General features: G+C 38.9%; 1 protein-coding gene across 6 annotated transcripts in view; it reads left to right on the top strand.

Annotated features, from left to right (window-relative positions):
• Nucleotides 1-18,721, top strand: part of SOX5 (SRY-box transcription factor 5) — a 347,783-nt gene that overhangs the window by 188,632 nt on the left and 140,430 nt on the right. For all 6 annotated transcript variants that reach the window (XM_054167738.1, XM_054167737.1, XM_054167735.1 and 3 more), the window contains 2 exons: nucleotides 9,722-9,894; nucleotides 12,393-12,461. In XM_054167738.1, the coding sequence (XP_054023713.1) occupies nucleotides 9,722-9,894; nucleotides 12,393-12,461 (242 nt within the window). The remainder of the gene's footprint in view (nucleotides 1-9,721; nucleotides 9,895-12,392; nucleotides 12,462-18,721) is intronic.

Genomic DNA, 18,721 nt, shown 5'->3' with positions numbered 1-18,721 from the left:
AAAGGCTAAACTAACTTGTTTCTAATCTTTTGGAGTTGGTTTTCTGTTGAAGCGAGGGCATTGTTAACAGTGATTGCACCTGAATCTCTCAAGAAAGACCGGGCAAGCCTGAACCTGGTGGTTTTTTTGTTGTTGTTTCAAAATCCATTTCTATTGTACAGGTTAGGTCCTAAACAACTCAGGCGAAATGCTTTGTGCACTTACTCTGAAGGGATCATAGGGTAAAATCAGCTCTTCCTTCTATCTTAAGTCACTTAAATCTTGGTGACTCTAGAGATTGTACTGAAGTAACCACGCATTTATGAGTGTAATTGAAACCAAGATTAGCCTACCAGTCCTAATCTTTAATGCATGATAACACAGACATTGGTTTTGTGCAAGAAACTGGCTTCCAAGTTACAAGAAGTATCAGTGCAGGTATTACATCAAGCTGTGTTTGATGTGTGATAGAGCTGAAGACTCTGATTTTGCTTACATGTTCAGAAGATGGGGCATGAGAGAGTATGCAGTGAACTGTCTTACTACTGCCAATAATGGATAAAGAGAAATAATCCATTCAGCGATACTATAGCTCATCAGAGCCCATGAATTAAAGACATATGTTATGTAGATTCAATGTATGGATTAAAACGGATAATCTGGTAGGTGACACACAGAATCTTGAGATAAGTGGGCTATGCAGATTTGGTATATGGATTGTGACGGATAATTCCATTTAAGTAATGCTGGACAAGTTGAAGACAAGTAAGCTTTGGGTAGTGCTCAGGTTATCTGCAGTAATCCAGTGAGTGACACTTTGGATCGCATAATCTGTAAACTGAAGACAAGGAAGCTGGGGATTCTACATTTAGATGGGGACAGGAGGAAGGAGGAGGGAGGGGACGCAGATTATTCCCGGGGAATACACTGGGTTTAAATCTTTGCCTAATAAAGTACAGATCCCCAGGAGACGTCTGAAAGCTCCGCACTTTCTTAGGAGCTGCGTGACTTCTGCATTGACAAATTAACGGTTGAAAAATGTTTACAAACTTGTGCCAGATGTGGACGTTTTACATTATTTTTTGTGTGGATAGTATTGTATTTGGAGTGGGGAGAGCAGGAGGGTGAGAGTCATAAGTGAAGGAGGTAAGATACGTCTGGTTGTCGGCTTTTAACTGTGATAAATTCAGTATTACAACCTTCTTAGTATCTTCTCTGTTTATTTTCTTGGGGGTGTTTAACAGTAGGAAATTGATGACAGTGAGCTTTAGTCCTTTGTTAATATTTCAGAAGTGTTGGGGTGGGGGCACCTGTGGCACACAGGGGAACCTAAGTTCTGAGAGGAAATTTGGCAGCTGCTGAAATAGTGGAGGTTGATCACAAAGCAATCTGATACTCTCAGGCTGCAGAAGAGTAGACAGTGCCAATTGAGCCACACCAACGCAGAACTTCTTTCAGGCCAAATGAACGCATGAAATGGAGATTGTGACTGGATGGAACTGCTCCTATTTGACCCTAGAAAATGAGTTAGTGGAAGGAGGGTTGGAGGAAGCTTCTTAAAAGCATCTGAAGTGCAAAAAATGTGAATTTGTGACAAAGCGGCAAATTCGAGCTGCTGTGGGCTTATATTTTTCTATGTAAAGGCGATTAATTTGGTCAGAAAAAAATCAGATGCTATTTAAAACAAATACAACTTGAATTTTTAAGAAGTTATTATTAATAGAGAAAATAGAATAAAATTGAACTAATTAAAGTAGCATATGCCAATGGCTTCATTTTGTTTGAACATGCGGAGTCCAAATCATTATATTTGAAAATTGTCCTGAGGGTTGGATAACAAAGGGGACCTGAAGCAGTTCTTCCTTGTATTAAAACTACCTGGAAGATGGGCTGATAGTGTTGCTGAGCTACCACTACCAGTTTGTCAAAACAAAGCAGATACACACATTTTTTACTGTTTTTTCCTGCTAACTGCATAGAATTCCAGCAGCAAATGCTATTTCCCTCGCCTAGTCCTAGCTTGTTGTCTAGACAGTACAACAATGAATAACCTCTGAGAAGTAGTCTCAATGCAAATGTTGTCTATTCCTTTTGTAACCTTGACAATAAGTTACTAACCTGGTTGAATACCAAGCTTTGTTTGCAGTCTACTGTACCAAAACTTTCTGACAGCAAATAAAGAATACTCACTGACAGCTTCTTCCCGGCGTTGTGAGGTAGTAATGTGCTGGTCTGTTACAGAGCAGACAGTTAAGTTTTTGTCCCCTCACAGAGTATGAATTCTTGAGGGTAGCAATGGCAAAAGAAGGTAATTGTTCATCATTTGTTTTTATTCCTTCTGCAAAGTCTTCCACTGAAACCTAAAAGCTTAAGACTGTCCATATGCTGAAATAACTTCTTTCTAGTTTGCTGTTCTGAAAAGGATTTTTATTTGTCAAGCAGAAGATTCATTACCTAATGTAGGTACGGACAAATCAAATTCAGTTCTGGGCTTTTTCTTTCTTTGTTTCTTTTTCTGATGTCTGTGGCTTGCTGAGTGAAAAGCAGTCAGAAAATTTTCTTTTATTATGCTGACTTCCCATATCAATCAGATGAAGTAATTTAATTTAGCAAGGTAGGTAGTTGTAAGTGATGGCAGTCATTGTGTAGTAAAGTTGGCTTAAATACTTAATGAAAAATGCTGGGGTTTAGATGTTTATATCCTGACGGCTCCAGGATTTACTGTCCTGAAAAGCTGTGTTCCAGTCCATAATAAAACATTCTCTGAAGTATTGATTAAGGAAGCACCAAGGGGTTTGCACATGTGCACAAGCATATACCCACATCCTCCCACCAACGCATACCAGCAAGTACATAAAGCACATAATCATTGCCTGGTCATAAACATCTGACATTTCTGTTCTAAGACAGAGGAAAGAAGAATTTAAATTCTTAACTTGCCTCAGCCAGTTAGATCTGTTTATCAGGCACGTAACACCAGCTCCCCATTGCCTCACATATACAACTGGGGGTGACGTCAGCAGTACAGCCATCTGCAGCAAAGGGAGAGTACTCCTCTTTAAAATTACCAAGTTATAAATAGATTATTACTTATTTTAGGGGGAGCATGACAAAGATTAGTTTGCTTTTGAGCAGAAGACGACTAAGTGGCCTGTCTGTTTTACTTTTTTGATTTCCTTATGGAGGAGAGTCATGTTGGGTTTGCATTTCTAAAGTAGCAAAGTTAAAACTGGGGTGGGAGTTGGGGAAATACAAATAGTTGACAATGGGATGAGAATGAAACTCTTAAGATACTGGGTAAAATCAAGAAGAGATACTTACTTTATGGGCTATTGATATTTGTATTTGTTCTTTGGATGTGTTAATATTAGTAGGAGTTTTAATTCTTCTGAGGACAGTTTAGTTGTAGTTGATATAGACTGTAAACCACCTTCTCAGCTCTTCCTCAATTTTGTATCAAAACTGTTACATCTCCAGCTTAAAAATCACACTGAAAAAAACCACTACTGCAGGAAATGCTTGACAATGCCTCAGTTTTTAGCTGATGTATGGGTTGTAGTTATGTTATACTGTTGTTACATCAGAGTAAAGTTACGTGGAAACCGTGTTGTGGCATGCTTCTGTTGCTTAGCTAATCGGATGGTGTCAGTAATCGCTTTGTTCATAGGGTCCTTTTGGCTAGAACTGTACCTAATACCAAACTGGATCAAGCATAGATTTAATTATTTAACATGTATCTCTGTTAAAGTCAGAGGGGAAATTTCTTGCCTTTACTGATTAATTCTAGTGACTTCAGCAAGGCCAGCAATAAGACAGTTTACTATGTGTAAAATTAGGAACTACTTTAAGTGAGTTTCTAAAACTTGCCGTCTGATTTTTCTCTTAAAAACAGTAATGCGTGCCACTACTTTCCTACCTGCTCACGGTCTTTATGAAGACCAATTAGCTATTGCTTTGAAATGTGAAAAACCAAACAAACAGACAAACCAACCCTCTATACTGCAGACTGTGATTATTATTTTCAACATAGCATTATTTTAATACAGAGGACTTCAATATATATTCCTATTTCCATTTAATATTTTTTCCCCCTCTACAAAGCTTTGTAAATCCAGGAGGATTTTTTTCCCCTTTTGTAACCATAGTTAATGATATGAACATAACACAGTAGTATTGTGTCTTCCAGGCTTTGTACTCACACATTGTTTTCTTTGATTTTTCTTTGAAAGACAGATGCTGACAGTTCAAAAGCTATTTACGTAATTACTTTGATAGTAAACTGACTCAGGGGATACATTTCACTGTCTGTATGGGGGTGTGTGAGCACGCACACGAGCACCCCTGATTGCTAACGTTCCTAGCAGCTTAATTGAGACATGTCACTGGGATTGAGAAGAGCCTTGCCACGGCTCTGTGCCTTGCAGAATGCACTGTTTGCTGTGTGGCAGCAAGTGGATCTGTAGGCTGGCTGCAAGAAAACATTCTCATCGCTTGAGTGTTTGCAGCAAAAGCTTAAAGTGCCTGTTAAAGAAAATATTGGCTTTCTTAATTTCTCATTTACATTCTCATTCTGTCTAATAAATTATAATAAAGTATTTACTGTTTTGATTGCAAGAGCAGTTTCTCTGCCTTTTTTAATTTTTTTTTTTTTTTTTAATTTTTTTTTTTTTTACTGCTTTGGTTCTGTTTTGGGTGGATATGCCAAGGTTTCTCCTGTTCGTTTTCTCACTTTAAGTGTGTCATTTGGTCATATTGGTGTCTTCATTCTAATGTTTATTAAAATGTTACTGTCACTGCCAGTCTGAGACTGTGAATCAGAACTAAGAATGTGTAATAGTTTATTTCACATTTTGAGTAAATTTCTTTTACTACTTAAATACTATTATGGATAGTGTTGATCTGAGATGAATTTTAGATTTGGCGATACAGAATGCCACTAATTTGAGTCTTCTTTTATTGCCATCTGCTGTGGGTGTTGCATCCACAAACATGGTTGTTTTTTTTTTTTCCCTTCCCGAGTCTCTTTTTGTGGTGACAGAGAATAAGCTGATGCATCTGGAAAGCATCTTTTTCTTTTTTTTGGCCATCCACTGTATCAACCCAGAGTGTATACTTCGATGCTCTCTTGCCTGAGTTGTTTTGATAAGTTGTGAAAAATCCATATTTTGCCGTGCCAGTGGTTGAGTACAGACAGAACAGTATGAGCACCTAGAGCAGTCTCCTAAAGGGCAGATGGCCTGATGTTGAAAAACTTTGTTAAACATAAAATGTGCAATATCTGTTATGGATCTGCAAGTAATTAAGAGTAATTTTTGAGGGAGGTGTTGATGTAAGCCACACTTCTTTTACTCTTCACTCAATACCTGTGTGAAGCGGTCTAGCTTGCTGTCAAGTTATGCACTGTAGTGATGGGCACTTCTTTTTTCTCCCAGCCACACTGCATGGTTACAGTGAAAGCATGGTGTGTGTACAGTACAGACCAGCTCCAGAACCCTTCCTAATTCTGCATTACTTGGAGCAGCAATAAGTGACTTTGATAATAAAGTAGCTAAAAGTAGCTGCTGGGGTTGGTGGATTATCCTCACTGAGATTCTAGTAGTGTTACCAGGCATGGGAATAAGTCATTCATTCCCAAGTAGCTTAATTTAACTCTCTTTATGCATTTGGTGTTGTAATTACTTAAAACACTGACATATTTTGCCCTGAAAGCTACAGAATTCTTAAAATGGAAATCCCTGAGCTGCCAAGACACTTCACATGATGATAAAGGTTTACTTCTCATGTGAGTTAACAGAGAGAGAACAGTGACGATCAAGTCCACCAACCTTGCCTCCTTACAATCTACAGCATCTAGAAAGGAATACAAAAATGGCAGCTGATGCTCTTAACTCTGCAGTGTGGTTTAGTTTCTGTCACGTTACTTAAGTAATGACTAAGCCATTGCCCTCAGCTCACCATTAAAATAATAGGGTTTGGCCTTCGTTTGCTATGCAGAGTCAGTAATTTGTAAATGGCAGAGGTTGAGCTGGCCATCCCCACAGAAGAAATTACAGAAAAAGTGTGCTAGGTGATAAGAGTAACATAAAAATGCCCACATTTAAACTAAATGCAAATGCTGCTTCATTGTCAGTTCAACTTATGTAGGTGTGTGTGTAAAGCAAGGGGAAGTATACTGCGAAGCTCATAATTTAGAGTAGAATAGAATAGAATAAACCAGGTTGGAAGAGACCTTCAAGATCATCGTGTCCAACCTATCGTCCAACACCACCTAATCAACTAAACCATGCAACCAAGCACCCTATCTCCTCCTAAACACCTCCAGTGATGGTGACTCCACCACCTCCCTGGGCAGCCCATTCCAATGGGCAATCACTCTCTCTGTGTAGAATTTCTTCCTAACCTCCAGCCTAAACCTCCCCTGGTGCAGCTTGAGACTACGTCCTCTTGTTCTGTTGCTGGTTGCCTGAGAGAAGAGACCAACATCTGCCTGTCCACAACTTCCCTTCATGTAGTTGTAGAGAGCAATAAGGTCTCCCGTGAGCATCCACAGTACATCCACACCTCTGATCTCTCGTTTGGTGTAGGTCACTTAGAAATATGGCTGGCTGAATACTTACTTTGTAAGGGATGCTACCTTAAAGCATTGAGATTATGATTGGGTACTACTGAAGGCACAGGATAATTGCAGGAAAATGAAGCGCTTACTAAGCTGTGTTTTCCAGAAAATATTCTCCAACAAAAAGATTTATATTTTTTTTTAAAGTCAACACTGATAAATTCTCCTTTTTGGTTTATTAGCAAACTGAAATTGCTCAAGAAATACAATGCAAGAAGGCTGCCTTTTTTCAGACTACTTCCATTCCAGTTTATAAACCAAAGGAGTTATGTGTTGTACCTACTAAACTAGTAGACACTACACTCCCTTTGGACATCTCAAAAGTTTCTTTAAAAACTGAGTAATTGTGAAGAGAGTGAGTTTGGTGGATTTGTGACTGCAACCTCATTGTCCTGACCGCTTGCTTTGAATTATCCAGACCTTCCTCTTGTTCCTGCTATTTGAGTTTTCCCAGGAAGGAAGGTTTTTGGTGTGGTTGGTTGTTTTTTTTTCCTCCTCTCAAGGTAAATCAGATTAAAGCAGGAACTGCAGTAGGTGGATGGCCCTGTGGTTGTGCAGTTGTTTCATGTCATGGTCAGGGCATTGGCACCTGGACTGTTCCGCTGTCTCTTGGGAAGGATGGTCTGAACTCTGGAGCACAGGGCTGGATATCAACATTTCTTTTGCTGCTGCTGTTGGTAACTAACTCTGTGACCTCTCTGTCAGTTTACACATATGGAAATAGTTTTCCACCTTTCAAAGGTGTGGTGGGGATTAATTTAACTTTACAACATGCTTTTTGATTCCCAACTGAAAGCTACTGTGGGAGCTAAAAATACACTGATGAACCAGTACGAGCTGAAGATCTTTGATGTATGTCAGTATATTTATCAAGCAGTTTATATGACAGTGATTTCTTTTTGCTTACCCTACCTTTAGGACTAAGCCAATTCTGTGTATTCTTTCCTTCACTAGGCCTTTCTATCTTTCCTTCTTGTGCACACTGACCAAGCTTGGAATAAAATCTCTGCTGAAAAAAACAAACAAAAACATTTAGTTTTCAGTGTGCCTAGCCTGTTATACTGCCAGTATCAGTATACTCAGTAGACCAACCTGCTAGCTGCAGATAGGATAAGGAAGGGGATGGTAGTTCTTCTATGCCGCTTGGAAACACTGCGCCCTTTTTCCTATGGAAAAACAGATGAAGGATGGAAGAGTGGCAGTAGACATTTCTGATTAATTGTATGGCCAGGTGGCAAATGCATTACTTGTAGCAGCTCTCTGTCTCCAATGTTTGAAATAAAAGTCCTAAGTTAAAAGTGTTTTCTTCAGCAGTGTTAGTATTTTAACGCTGGCTTCCATTCTTTCTCACAGCTTTTAAGAGAACAGGTTTGCAGTCCTATGGTTTCTGTTCCAGTGTGTTTTTCAAGTTTCCAGCTTGCACCACAGTTTTTTTGGAGACTGAGAATATTCTGCTGTAACTCTTCATTACATGATACGAATATTTTCACATGAACCTCTAGCATCTTAATAAAAAGTTAATAAAGTTAACATTTCTTTCATATGAAAATGTGGATTCTTTGGCTTCTCCCACTTGTATACATGGCTGGTTACAAATGCAGTTAAGGGCTTGGTCTTGGCTGACATAGGAAATGGGTTGTACTTGGGAGTGCAAGGTTGAAATGAGTGTAAATTTAACTATAAAGCAAAGAGCCCTAACAGTGACATCTCTTAAGTCTGTGGTAGTCTTCCAAAGAAAGCAGTAGATGATTCACCACTTCAGACATTAAATCCAATCTAGAAGGTTGTAGTAAATATATTGTAGAGAACATTCCTGCACTGACAGGGGGGTAGACTAAATGAGCTATTACCAGTAGCTCTTTTCCATGTCTGACTGATAGTTGGCTAGGAACATGTTTGGTATAGTAGCCAATTTCTCTCTCTCTCTGTTTTGGTTTTTTTTTTTCACTTGGAGTGCACTGGTGACATTGGCAGAAGAATACTTCCTCTGTTTGAGAAAGGTTTGTGTGGCAGGGTCGTCCCAAAAGCAGGCTATTTTCAGAGGAAGCATAGACACTGATAGCTTGAATCCTTCTCTAAAGCTTGTTTGAGAAAGGATTTTGGAGGATCTGACTCATGTGAGAGGGTGTGGTGGTGGTGGGGATATATGGATTAGCTGTTACACATATTTTCTAGTCTTTTAAATTCAAAGTCAAATGATCCTGGATACACTAATAGTATCCATATTTTATTTTTTTCTGTTTCAGTGTATGATTCATAGCTTTTGATTTTTCCCAGAATTTTTTTCTTCCCTTCCCTTCTAACCATTGTCATTCTGGGCAGAAGGAGAATTTTAACAGAATGATTATGAGAGTGAAGTAGTCAGTTCCTCTGTCCACTGAACTCCTCTATTAAAAACCCCATCTAATGGCAGTACAAATGAGAGAGATGGTGAGTTGCATTTAAGTCAGCTTTTTTGATCTGTTTATGCAAGACTTCTTCCTTCAAAAATACTCATCAGTGGCAGCACCAGCAATAGTAGTTAGTGACAATTTAAATAGTATATAATTTCATCCTAATCAGGGCACTGTAGATGATATAACAGGTAGCATCCTGACAGCTGTTGTGAGCTGAGCTAGTAACAGTGAGAAAGCTGGGAGTGGGGAGCAAGAGAGGTATCCAGCACCTGGGAGACTTCTCTGCTTCCCCTTGATTATAGAGGGAGGCTAAAACACACCTTACACTTGTAGGTGTCAAAGCATTGATGTGGCTTTATCATGAATTTCTGACAAAAATGTAGATGTCTTTCGAAACTGGAAGTGTCATTAAATGTAAACAATTTGAAACTATCAAAACAGACAGTATTTTTTCCTCTATTAACCTGATAAAAAAACAATGGAAAACAGTTGAAAGGGCAAGGAAACATTGAAAGGGGGCACCAGATCATAGCATGTGTATAGAATTATCCTGTATAGCTTATTTTCCAGTGGAAGAACAAGTCCTAATGTGCAGTATATTGCAATATGCTGTGGCTTTTTGGCTCTACTAAAACTATGCTTATAGTAAAGTTGCAAAATTAAAACCTGGCTAGCTCTAAATTTTTTTTCTTTACTGTGTTGTTTTTTTTCCCCACCATATGATGCCCAGGGACTCCAGAAAGCCTTGCTGAGAAAGAAAGGCAGCTCATGGGTATGATCAATCAGCTGACCAGTTTGCGAGAACAGCTGCTAGCAGCTCATGATGAACAGAAGAAACTGGCTGCATCGCAGATTGAGAAGCAACGCCAGCAAATGGAGCTGGCTAAGCAGCAGCAAGAACAGGTGAGTGATTATTATAGTGGTTTTCAGCTTAAATAATTTTCTAGGAGGACTTTCCAGTAGTTAATCTTTTAGAGTTGATACTTTCAAATTTGCTGGCCATCCTTCTTTTTTGTTTCTTTTTCCCATTTGTTTTCTTAGGTGAAGAAGTTTGAACAGCACCACATTGGAAAAATTCCTTAATTTGCAATATGTAAATGATGCTTTTTGACTTAAAAAGATCTACCTTCCATTGTGGAGATATTCTTGTCCAACAGGAACAAAATAAACATGCAAATTTAGCCCTCTTGAGTAATCTTCCAATGCTGCTTGAATTGGTGATGCTGAATAGGTATAAAAGGAACAAAATGCAGCACTTGGATTGTAATGTGAGAAACTAAAAGGTTGGTTTTGCCAACTGTGGAAAAAAGTGAGGGGAAAAACTATATAAAGTCAGTGAACAAGTGTTACATTTTTCTTCTACACTTGAGAGGCTTCATTTTCAGCTCTTGCAAATATGCCCTGCACTGAAAACTCAAATGTGTTTTCACACGTGAGCAGCTCCAGCGTGCACAAATGGACACGTGATATTTTATGCAAGGACACAGCTTTTCTAACAAATTTGCACCATGCAAGGTTTAACAGAAATGATTGTCCATTTTTGTACCAAAATATCATCTGGGAATACTTAGACATCTGGTTTAAAATTCCGTCGTGAGTCCATTGTGATACCTCTTCGTGTGAAAGCATTTTTGTCTGCCTGACCATCTCTTTCAGATTCTCATGAGATTTAGTTTATATCATAGATTTGCAGCTATGTGACTTGTATGAAACTGTTGTGAAACTCACAAAGTTCTTTGAAATCTGTCATAGTTGTCGTACTTCAGTGTTTGTTTTGCACCAAACGAGGCTCAAGATTTTAAACCACTGCTGACACCTCCGGACATTTTAACCTTGGCTTTCCCTGTTTTTCATTATTTCAAGCCTTATCTTAAACTCTGGGGATTTTGGCCTAATACCTGAACTCCCACATTGGGAGAACAGAACTGCCTTATCTGTTTAACTAGAGAATTTGTATGTTCTTCATATGGAGAAGGTAGATAAAGGTTGAAAGTGGAATTGGCAAGATTTTTCCACAAGGACATATCCTTCAGGATCTGTTTCTTCTACCTTTTAAAGTCGTTATGGCTACAGGACAGCTGGGTGATCTGAAAATGAAAAAGAAAATTGAGAGAATGGAAAAAATGTGGCAGAAATCCTGAAGGATAATTTTTAGGATAATGAGGTTTTCTTTGAATTTAAGACATTGTGTATAATTCTGCATTCTACAGAAAGCAAAATAACCACACTTTCCAAAAAGAGTTAGATAAAAATTATTTTGGTTGCTTAAAGAGAGCCTCTAGAAAGAATTTGGTTTTTAGATGTGGAGTTAACCATGAGGTTTTTTTCTGCTAATAGTTTAATAATAGAAATTAAATAAAATAGCTAAGGGGAAGAATGCACAAAATTTCTCCCAGTAAGTATCTGTAAGTTCCCATCTGACCCAGAGATTTGTACACATACCACAGGGAAGGAACAATACTCCTGATGTTTGCACTGCTGTGCTAGCTATTCATGAGAGTTGAGCTTTTGTGATGATTCAGTTGAAAGTTGTTCAAGTTTACTTTTTAAGTTTGAGGTATTGTGACCGTAACAGTTTATCTCCAACAGTCCTCTGAGAACTCTAATTTGGTTCTGTTACTGCCTGCTTTTTCCTTCACCATGTGTAAAATGCAGTGAGGTTCACAGTCTTGTAGTCAATGGAGAGGGAGGGTGGAAGTCCTTACGGAAAATACACATGGCTTTTAGGAGGACACTTAGGATAACCCTATCAACTTCTATAAATCGGGGTCAGTGATGAGCTGCGTAGCCTTGCACTGCCCCCTTAGTTCCTTTCAGCTGATGCACACAATGAAGAGTCAGGGATTTTTCCTAAACCCGGTTCCAGTCTCTTTGTGTCTGTTTCTGCATCAAGGAAACATGCATGCTAATACCTTCCTCCTGGATGTCAAATTCCCTTTATTTTTTATTTAATTTTTTGATAGATGGTGCCAAACATAATAAGAATATTACTGTCCAGCCTCCTTTTTTGCATTTCCTGCCTTCTCCTACTATTTTCCAGTTTCTCTGCCAGTATTGTTCTTTCTCCAGCAAGTTGGAGCAAATGAGTGCTCACTTTTAGGGGTTATTTTAACAGTGCCATTTCAGATGGTGAAAGAGGAGAGGGTTTTGCATCAGTCCTTCTCTTGATATCCAGCACATTTTCCATAAGATTCCCTTTCACACTAGTATTAACTATGATTTGCTCTTGAATATGAGCCCCTCACTTCAGTGTCAGTCCAGGCTGTGGCCACCTTGCACTTGAAGGTTTCTCAGCTTTATAGAGCAGTTTAAAGAACCAAGCAGGGTGGAAGTTTACTGTGTACCAACTTCAGGAATGGTGATACAATATCTCATGTTTCTTCTGTGCAATTTCTCCACAGATTGCAAGACAACAGCAGCAGCTCCTTCAGCAGCAACACAAAATTAACCTTCTTCAGCAGCAGATCCAGGTCAGAGATTATGTTTCCACATGTGCCCCTGTTATCACTCCTCTCTTTTCCATTTCCCTATGCTTTCCCTCAGACATTGTCATAGAATCATAGAATGGCTTGAGTTGGAAGAGACCTTAAAGATCATCCTAGTTCCAACTTCTCTGCCACGGGCTGGGATACCTCCCACTAGACCAGGTTGCTCAAAGCCTCATCCTGCCTGGTCTAGGCATCCACAGCTTCTCTGATCAACTCATTCCAGTGTCCTACCACCCTCAGAGTGAAGAACTTCTTCCTAATGTCTAACCTGAATCTACTCTGTTCCAGTTCAAAACCATTGCCCCTTGTCCTGTCACAACATATCCTTATAGAAAGTCCCTTTCCAGCTTTCCTATAAGACCCTTTCAAGTCATAGTTTCTTTAAGAATCTCTTACATTTTATTTGTGGAAATACATGAGGATGTTTCCTGTCAGTAAGTAAAAAAAGGTCAGTTTCTCAGGGGCCTTATATGATTAACAGGGTTGCTATAGCATCAGGAAGCAGATATGAGAGGAACTGGTCATGTGAGCAAGGGTTTGCAGGACCAAATCCTCTTTCAGCTATAGATCAGGAATGGCAAAAGTGAAATGTGGCCAAAACATGGGTTGCATTCAGGAGAGTATCTGTGTAGGTGCTAGATATCTACAGATTTACTGCTAGTAGTAGAAAAAAAAGTTGTTAAGCCAACATAACCAGTAAACTTTATGTAATTTTTTCCTTAAAGTATTCAGGAGTTTCTTTTCATGCCATTGACTGTGTGTAATTACCTTTCTTCTGTGTATACATGCATGCCCCTGTTTTGGGAATAATGCAAATCAGTTTGCTCATGAAGTTTTTTGCAGAGTAACAAAGAAAGGGTTTGACATTTTACAGATGTCTAGAATCATGGTAAAATCTCTGTCTGTTTAAGTATGCAATTATGGTTAGAGCATTGCAAGTTGCTGTGAAAGTGGGTACTATGCTCTGTTTGTTCAGTAACAACAGGATTTTTCTTCCAAAGCTTCCCTTTGATGTTTCAGGATTAGTTGCCTAAAATGAACGGCCATATCCATAACTCACCTAAGAAAACTTAATTCCAGCAAAATCAGAGGAGTTGTATGGCTCCACACTAGAATTAAAACTGGCTCTGTCATTTCAGAAGATACTCTCTCAATATCAGGGCTTGTGTAACTATGAAAAGCTTCTGAGGAAAGTCCATCCCTTTTTTATAAGGCAACTTCTGTCCAAGTTGTGCTTCGCTGAAAACGATACTGAGATTGGTAAGGCCTGCCTTGGCTTTGACCTATTTTCTTTAGATTTGAAGGTGGGAGGGATTTTTCTTTATTGCTGTATCTTTAATAAGACTTTAAAAAGAAAAAACAATGGTGCAACCTCTACAATAGCAAGAAAGTATTTACTCTTTTAGTGTTTAGCTATAGCAGTGAGAGAGGAAGTTGTTTTGTAAGCAGTGAATAAAAATAAATGGAAGTAACATAATCTGACCCCAACCCTTTTAAGTTTTAAGGCTGTGTAGATAAGAATGAAGTATGTCGTTTTTAGGGTAGTGGAGAACACTGGTTATTGATAATGAGATGTGGAGCCTTTCATCTCTTGATCCCTGGTCCAAGTTTGACCTAAGTCAGTAGTAAATGAAAGTCAGCTAGCTACCATCTGATGCAAGCCACAATCGTAAGAAATGATTTGGAGGTCTGTCTCAAGGAATTTTGAATGAAATACTGACCCTGCCGAGGTCAGAATTTCACCTCCAGGGTCTGCTTCACACAAAACCCATCAGATTTGGGGCACCCTCCTTTTGGATGGTCACATGAAAAAGGTCAAGAATTGAACAGGCAGAGAGACAATACTGTCTTATTCCCACAGAGATGATCTATTTGTAGTGAAATTTTGCTTACACTGCCTGTCTCTTGACAGTTCCATGGTCTGTATGGTCCTGAACCCTGGTTGCAGTCCAATTACTGTGAAGTCACTGTTAGTAAAAAGGCATTTAAAAGTAAAAAAACCAACCCTTATTGACAGTGAATACAATGCAAAACATTTCTTCTCAATTGCACGCTTAGTTGACTGTTAGAAGAAAGAATTCCTGCAGAAATCATCCTTTGTATCTCAACACAGACAATGAAGTCACCCTAACATGCCGTGTTTCAAAACGGCCTGTGAGTTTACAATCAGGTTACGGTAGGTAGAACAAAACTGTGACATGAATGTGGCTTTGAGTTCAGCTTTTATGAGCTCACCTTAATTAATCTAACAGGCTCCTGTCACATTGGCCCAGAGTTTTTAAATAGCATTAGATTTATTGACAGGGAAATATTTCTACAGAGTCTGGATAACTGTTTGACTTATGTGCAATTGAATGATTAGACTGCAGTTATGAACACAACCTATTTATGACAAAGGACTCGTTTTACTTGAGCCAATTTTTTCTAGGCTTGTAAGAGTTGCCATAATTCCAGATAAATTATTACACAGAAAAAAGCCATTGAAATATTGTATTGAAAACATAATACCCTAAGGTTAAAAAAAAAAGGCAGGCACAACCTGACTGACCCCATGATTTATGATCCCTTTCTCTGAGTGTGCTAACTTGGAAACAGTTCCCTCTCTCTTTACCCCAGCTTACAATCACCCGGACACATACAATACATAAGCAGGGAACTTAGAGGACTGCAACTGCTGAGTGTAACTACAGCTCCCTTAAACTAGCTAAAAAAGAAAGATAGGTTAGCTATTTGAGTTTAGAAAAATGTAGCTGGCTCATGAATCTCTAATTGACATGATATCTTTTTCAAGTTCATCTCTTCTGAGTTAACTGGCAGGAAGTATCACGCAGAAGACAAAAGGCTTGTCTTTGTATTGAGAGTTGAGTAAAGAGATGATAAACTGGAGAAAAGTTGCAGATTAGATTAAGAATCTGCATGATCTCAGAATGCTAAAATGTGATCTAGACAGGATTTCTTATTTTGGCAAATGCGGGGTTCCTGATTTGTGGGGGGGGTTGGCATTTTGTTTTTTTTTCCTCTTTTTCTCCTTTTCCTTTTTTTCCTTTTGCCTTTTTTCCTTTTGCTTTTTTTCCTTTTCTTTTTTTCCTTTTCCTTTTTTTTCCTTTTCCTTTTTTTCTTTTCCTTTTTTTTCTTTTCCTTTTTTTTCTTTTCCTTTTTTTTCTTTTCCTTTTTTCTTTTCCTTTTTTTTCTTTTCTTTTTTTCCTTTTCCTTTTTTTCCTTTTCCTTTTTTTCCTTTTCCCTTTTTTCCTTTTCCTTTTTTTCCTTTTCCTTTTCTCCTTTTCCTTTCCTCTTCTCCTTTTCCTTTCCTCTTCCCCTTTTCCTTTTCTCATTTATTTTAATGTTTCTGTTTCTTCTTTTCTTCTTTTTCTGCTTTCAGGATGTTCTCAACCTAGTTTGTGAAGAGGTTCACATTTCTCTAAGTAACTAAATGTCCCCCCATCTTATTTGATGACAGTTTGAAATGCATCCTCCCATGCATACTGCTTTCTGTTCTATTTAATCTCGTATGTATATGTATTGAAAAGGTTTTCACTTCAACAGTTTCAGTCTGATGAATATTTGGGATCTTCTCCTCTGCACACATCTGTCTTGCTATTTTACCAAAAAAGAAACTGAAGTGTATGTTTGTTAATTCATTGGCTTCAGCAGCCCAAAAGATCTCAGAACAGTAATCTGCAGCTGTAGGAAAGGCTGAGGAAAGAGCATGCAGACAGCAAGTATGGCTCAGCAAGTTCTTGGACTAAATTTAGTTTTGTACTTTGGGGCCTCAGGGGGAACTCTTACCTTGACTTCCTCATCTTTTGTGAGGCCACAGTCTGCTTCCTTGTGTCCTTGCTCTAGAGCATGGCAAAATCTGGGTCTCTGTAGCTTTTACATCAGGTGGACAGAAAGTGGAAAAAAATGTAAGGCCAATTGGCTCTTTTTTCATGATGCTGAGCTAGTACCCAGGACAGACAATGAGTGTGCCTGGTGTTCTGCCTTGAGGGGTGCATAGTCTTGTGAGGTGGTGCAACAGACACTTTCCACTTGCTTAGAGGAAAAAGTCTGCCCTTGGTTGACAGCAGAACAATTTGCTTTGAAGCTCAATGACAAAATGTCACTTTAATTGAACTGTATTTAAAGCAAAATATAACTGCTAAAATTCATAAAGCAGTTTATACTTGGTAGGCCACTGTTGATAAAACAGGTCATATTTGCGGTTTCAATTGTGATTAAAACCGATGCTGCTTATCTCACAATTTTGTAGAGAGCTTGACAATATTTTGTTTTTCCCTCAAGTCCCAGCTCTTGAAGTCATGTGATGACAAAAATGCCAGCTTTCATTTCTTCAAAATGTAAACTTCCAGCTCTCATATTTCCAGGCAAAATCTGAAACCATGAGCACTACAAGTTCCAAAATTAGAAGGCAAACAAAACGGAGGCCAAATGTTGTGTTTTAAACTGTTCAGATTTTTAGTCAAAATTTTTTTTGGAGAGCCCAGCTCAAGATCTTGGAACACTTTAGGTTGCCAATAATGTAAAACTAAGATCTCAAAGCAGCAAGAAACACAGTGCTGCTTTACTATGTCTCTTACCAGTTGGACCATGGTTTTGTCTGAGTTTTTATTTTAATGCTGCCAGTGCTTGGTTACTAATTTATATTCATTACTGAGTGATGTACTTAGCCTAAGAACTGAGTGCTATCTGAAACTTGAGTGTAATTCCTGTCAATCAGCCACCATGTGATGACTCTGTGTTTAATAGAGGGATTTCTCTTTCCTTCAGAGCTAGAGACTTGTCAGCAGATGTTCTAATGGGATTTCTGTTAGAATGTTCAGACCTCTGAAGACTGAGAGGATCCTGACTAAATTCTGATGCAAAGCTAGAAAGGTGTGCCTCTAGCCTGCACCTGGATGTGAATTCTGCCTGGTGCCTGGCCAGATGGTGCAGGCAGCTCCAGAGCCTGGTAGCACCTGGCAGGAATACCAGGAGTCCCTGCTCCCAGGGAAAACCTTATTGTGGCCTCAGTGACCTCAAGCTTTGCAGACCCTTAGCAACAGGGAGTGTAGACACCATGGCCCTTCAGACTTTGCACTCCTTTGGGCTGAAAGACTTTCCTGAATCACTCAACTGCCCTGTGTGTCCTCCCAGCTCCAAATAAAGGTTTCCTTAGTGAGCTTGGATCCAGATTGCTGTCCTCCCCAGCCACTGACAGCTGGCTGTGTCCCTTTCTCCATAAGTTGTGTGGTAAATGGAGAAGCCTGACTGTGCTAGTATGTTCCCAGATCAGAATCAGAATGGGAATAGTTTTCAATATTTTCTGAGGTTTAAGGTGTTGTTCCAATTTGGAATGTTAATAAAAGCTTAAATACTTGGAATTTCCTGCAGGATAGTTAGTCCCTTTTGTAGCCAGATCTTTTTTTCAAAATGCAGATGTATTTTTGGGGAGGAAAGAAGGATTTGGTTTCTGAGTTATACAAAAGTTCAGAAAAATATTTTTTAAACTCAACATGTGCAGTTTTGAAATGACACAGTTGTTACTGTCAAAACTTTCCAAGCACCAAGAGCTTCTGGGTTGATTTCAACCTTCCAAAACACTGATAGAGACCTGCTTCTAGAGTCACAACTTCGACATCTTGATTTACCCACACGGTTCTCTCTGCTGATAATTTTTTGTTGTTTCGATTTTGTTGTTGCTTTTGTACTCCTCAGGTGAGCAAACATTTGTTATCCAGAGCTGGGTGAATGATGTTCAGGCTTGTTGATGTTCTCTTACTTCAAGGAAACACTGAGATCTTGATTGACCTAGTTCAGATGAAGTGTAGTTGTGAAAGTACTGATAGCTTTCTTTTTCAGAGGAGACACTGACCGTGTGTGACTGTATGCAATGAAATGTGAAGGTTTGTTCCCTGCCCCAACAAGTTTTCACTCTAAATTATACTTCCAACATAGCTCATCCTTTCATTTTCTGTCTCCTGCTGGAAAGCAAACTCCAGCAGGCCACTATGTGAGCTAAATAATTGTAGTACATTGTGCTTATAATAAGGAGGGTAGAGATTGCCATGTTGGTATCTCCTCAGTGCAACCATACAGACTTGTGAAATTTATTTCCTAGTCCCCAGCATCTCGCATGGCTGTAACCCAGAGTTCTCTAGGAGGCTTTGAAGGGTTGTGGAACATGATTCTTTCACTTGAGATATGAAAATGAACAACCACTACATAAATTCATGGTTACAGATTTAGTAATACCTGTTGCTTTT

This window comes from Dryobates pubescens, chromosome 15, assembly GCF_014839835.1.
Source record: "Dryobates pubescens isolate bDryPub1 chromosome 15, bDryPub1.pri, whole genome shotgun sequence".
NCBI lineage: Eukaryota > Metazoa > Chordata > Aves > Piciformes > Picidae > Dryobates > Dryobates pubescens.
This window is presented reverse-complemented; position numbering and strand designations above follow the sequence as displayed.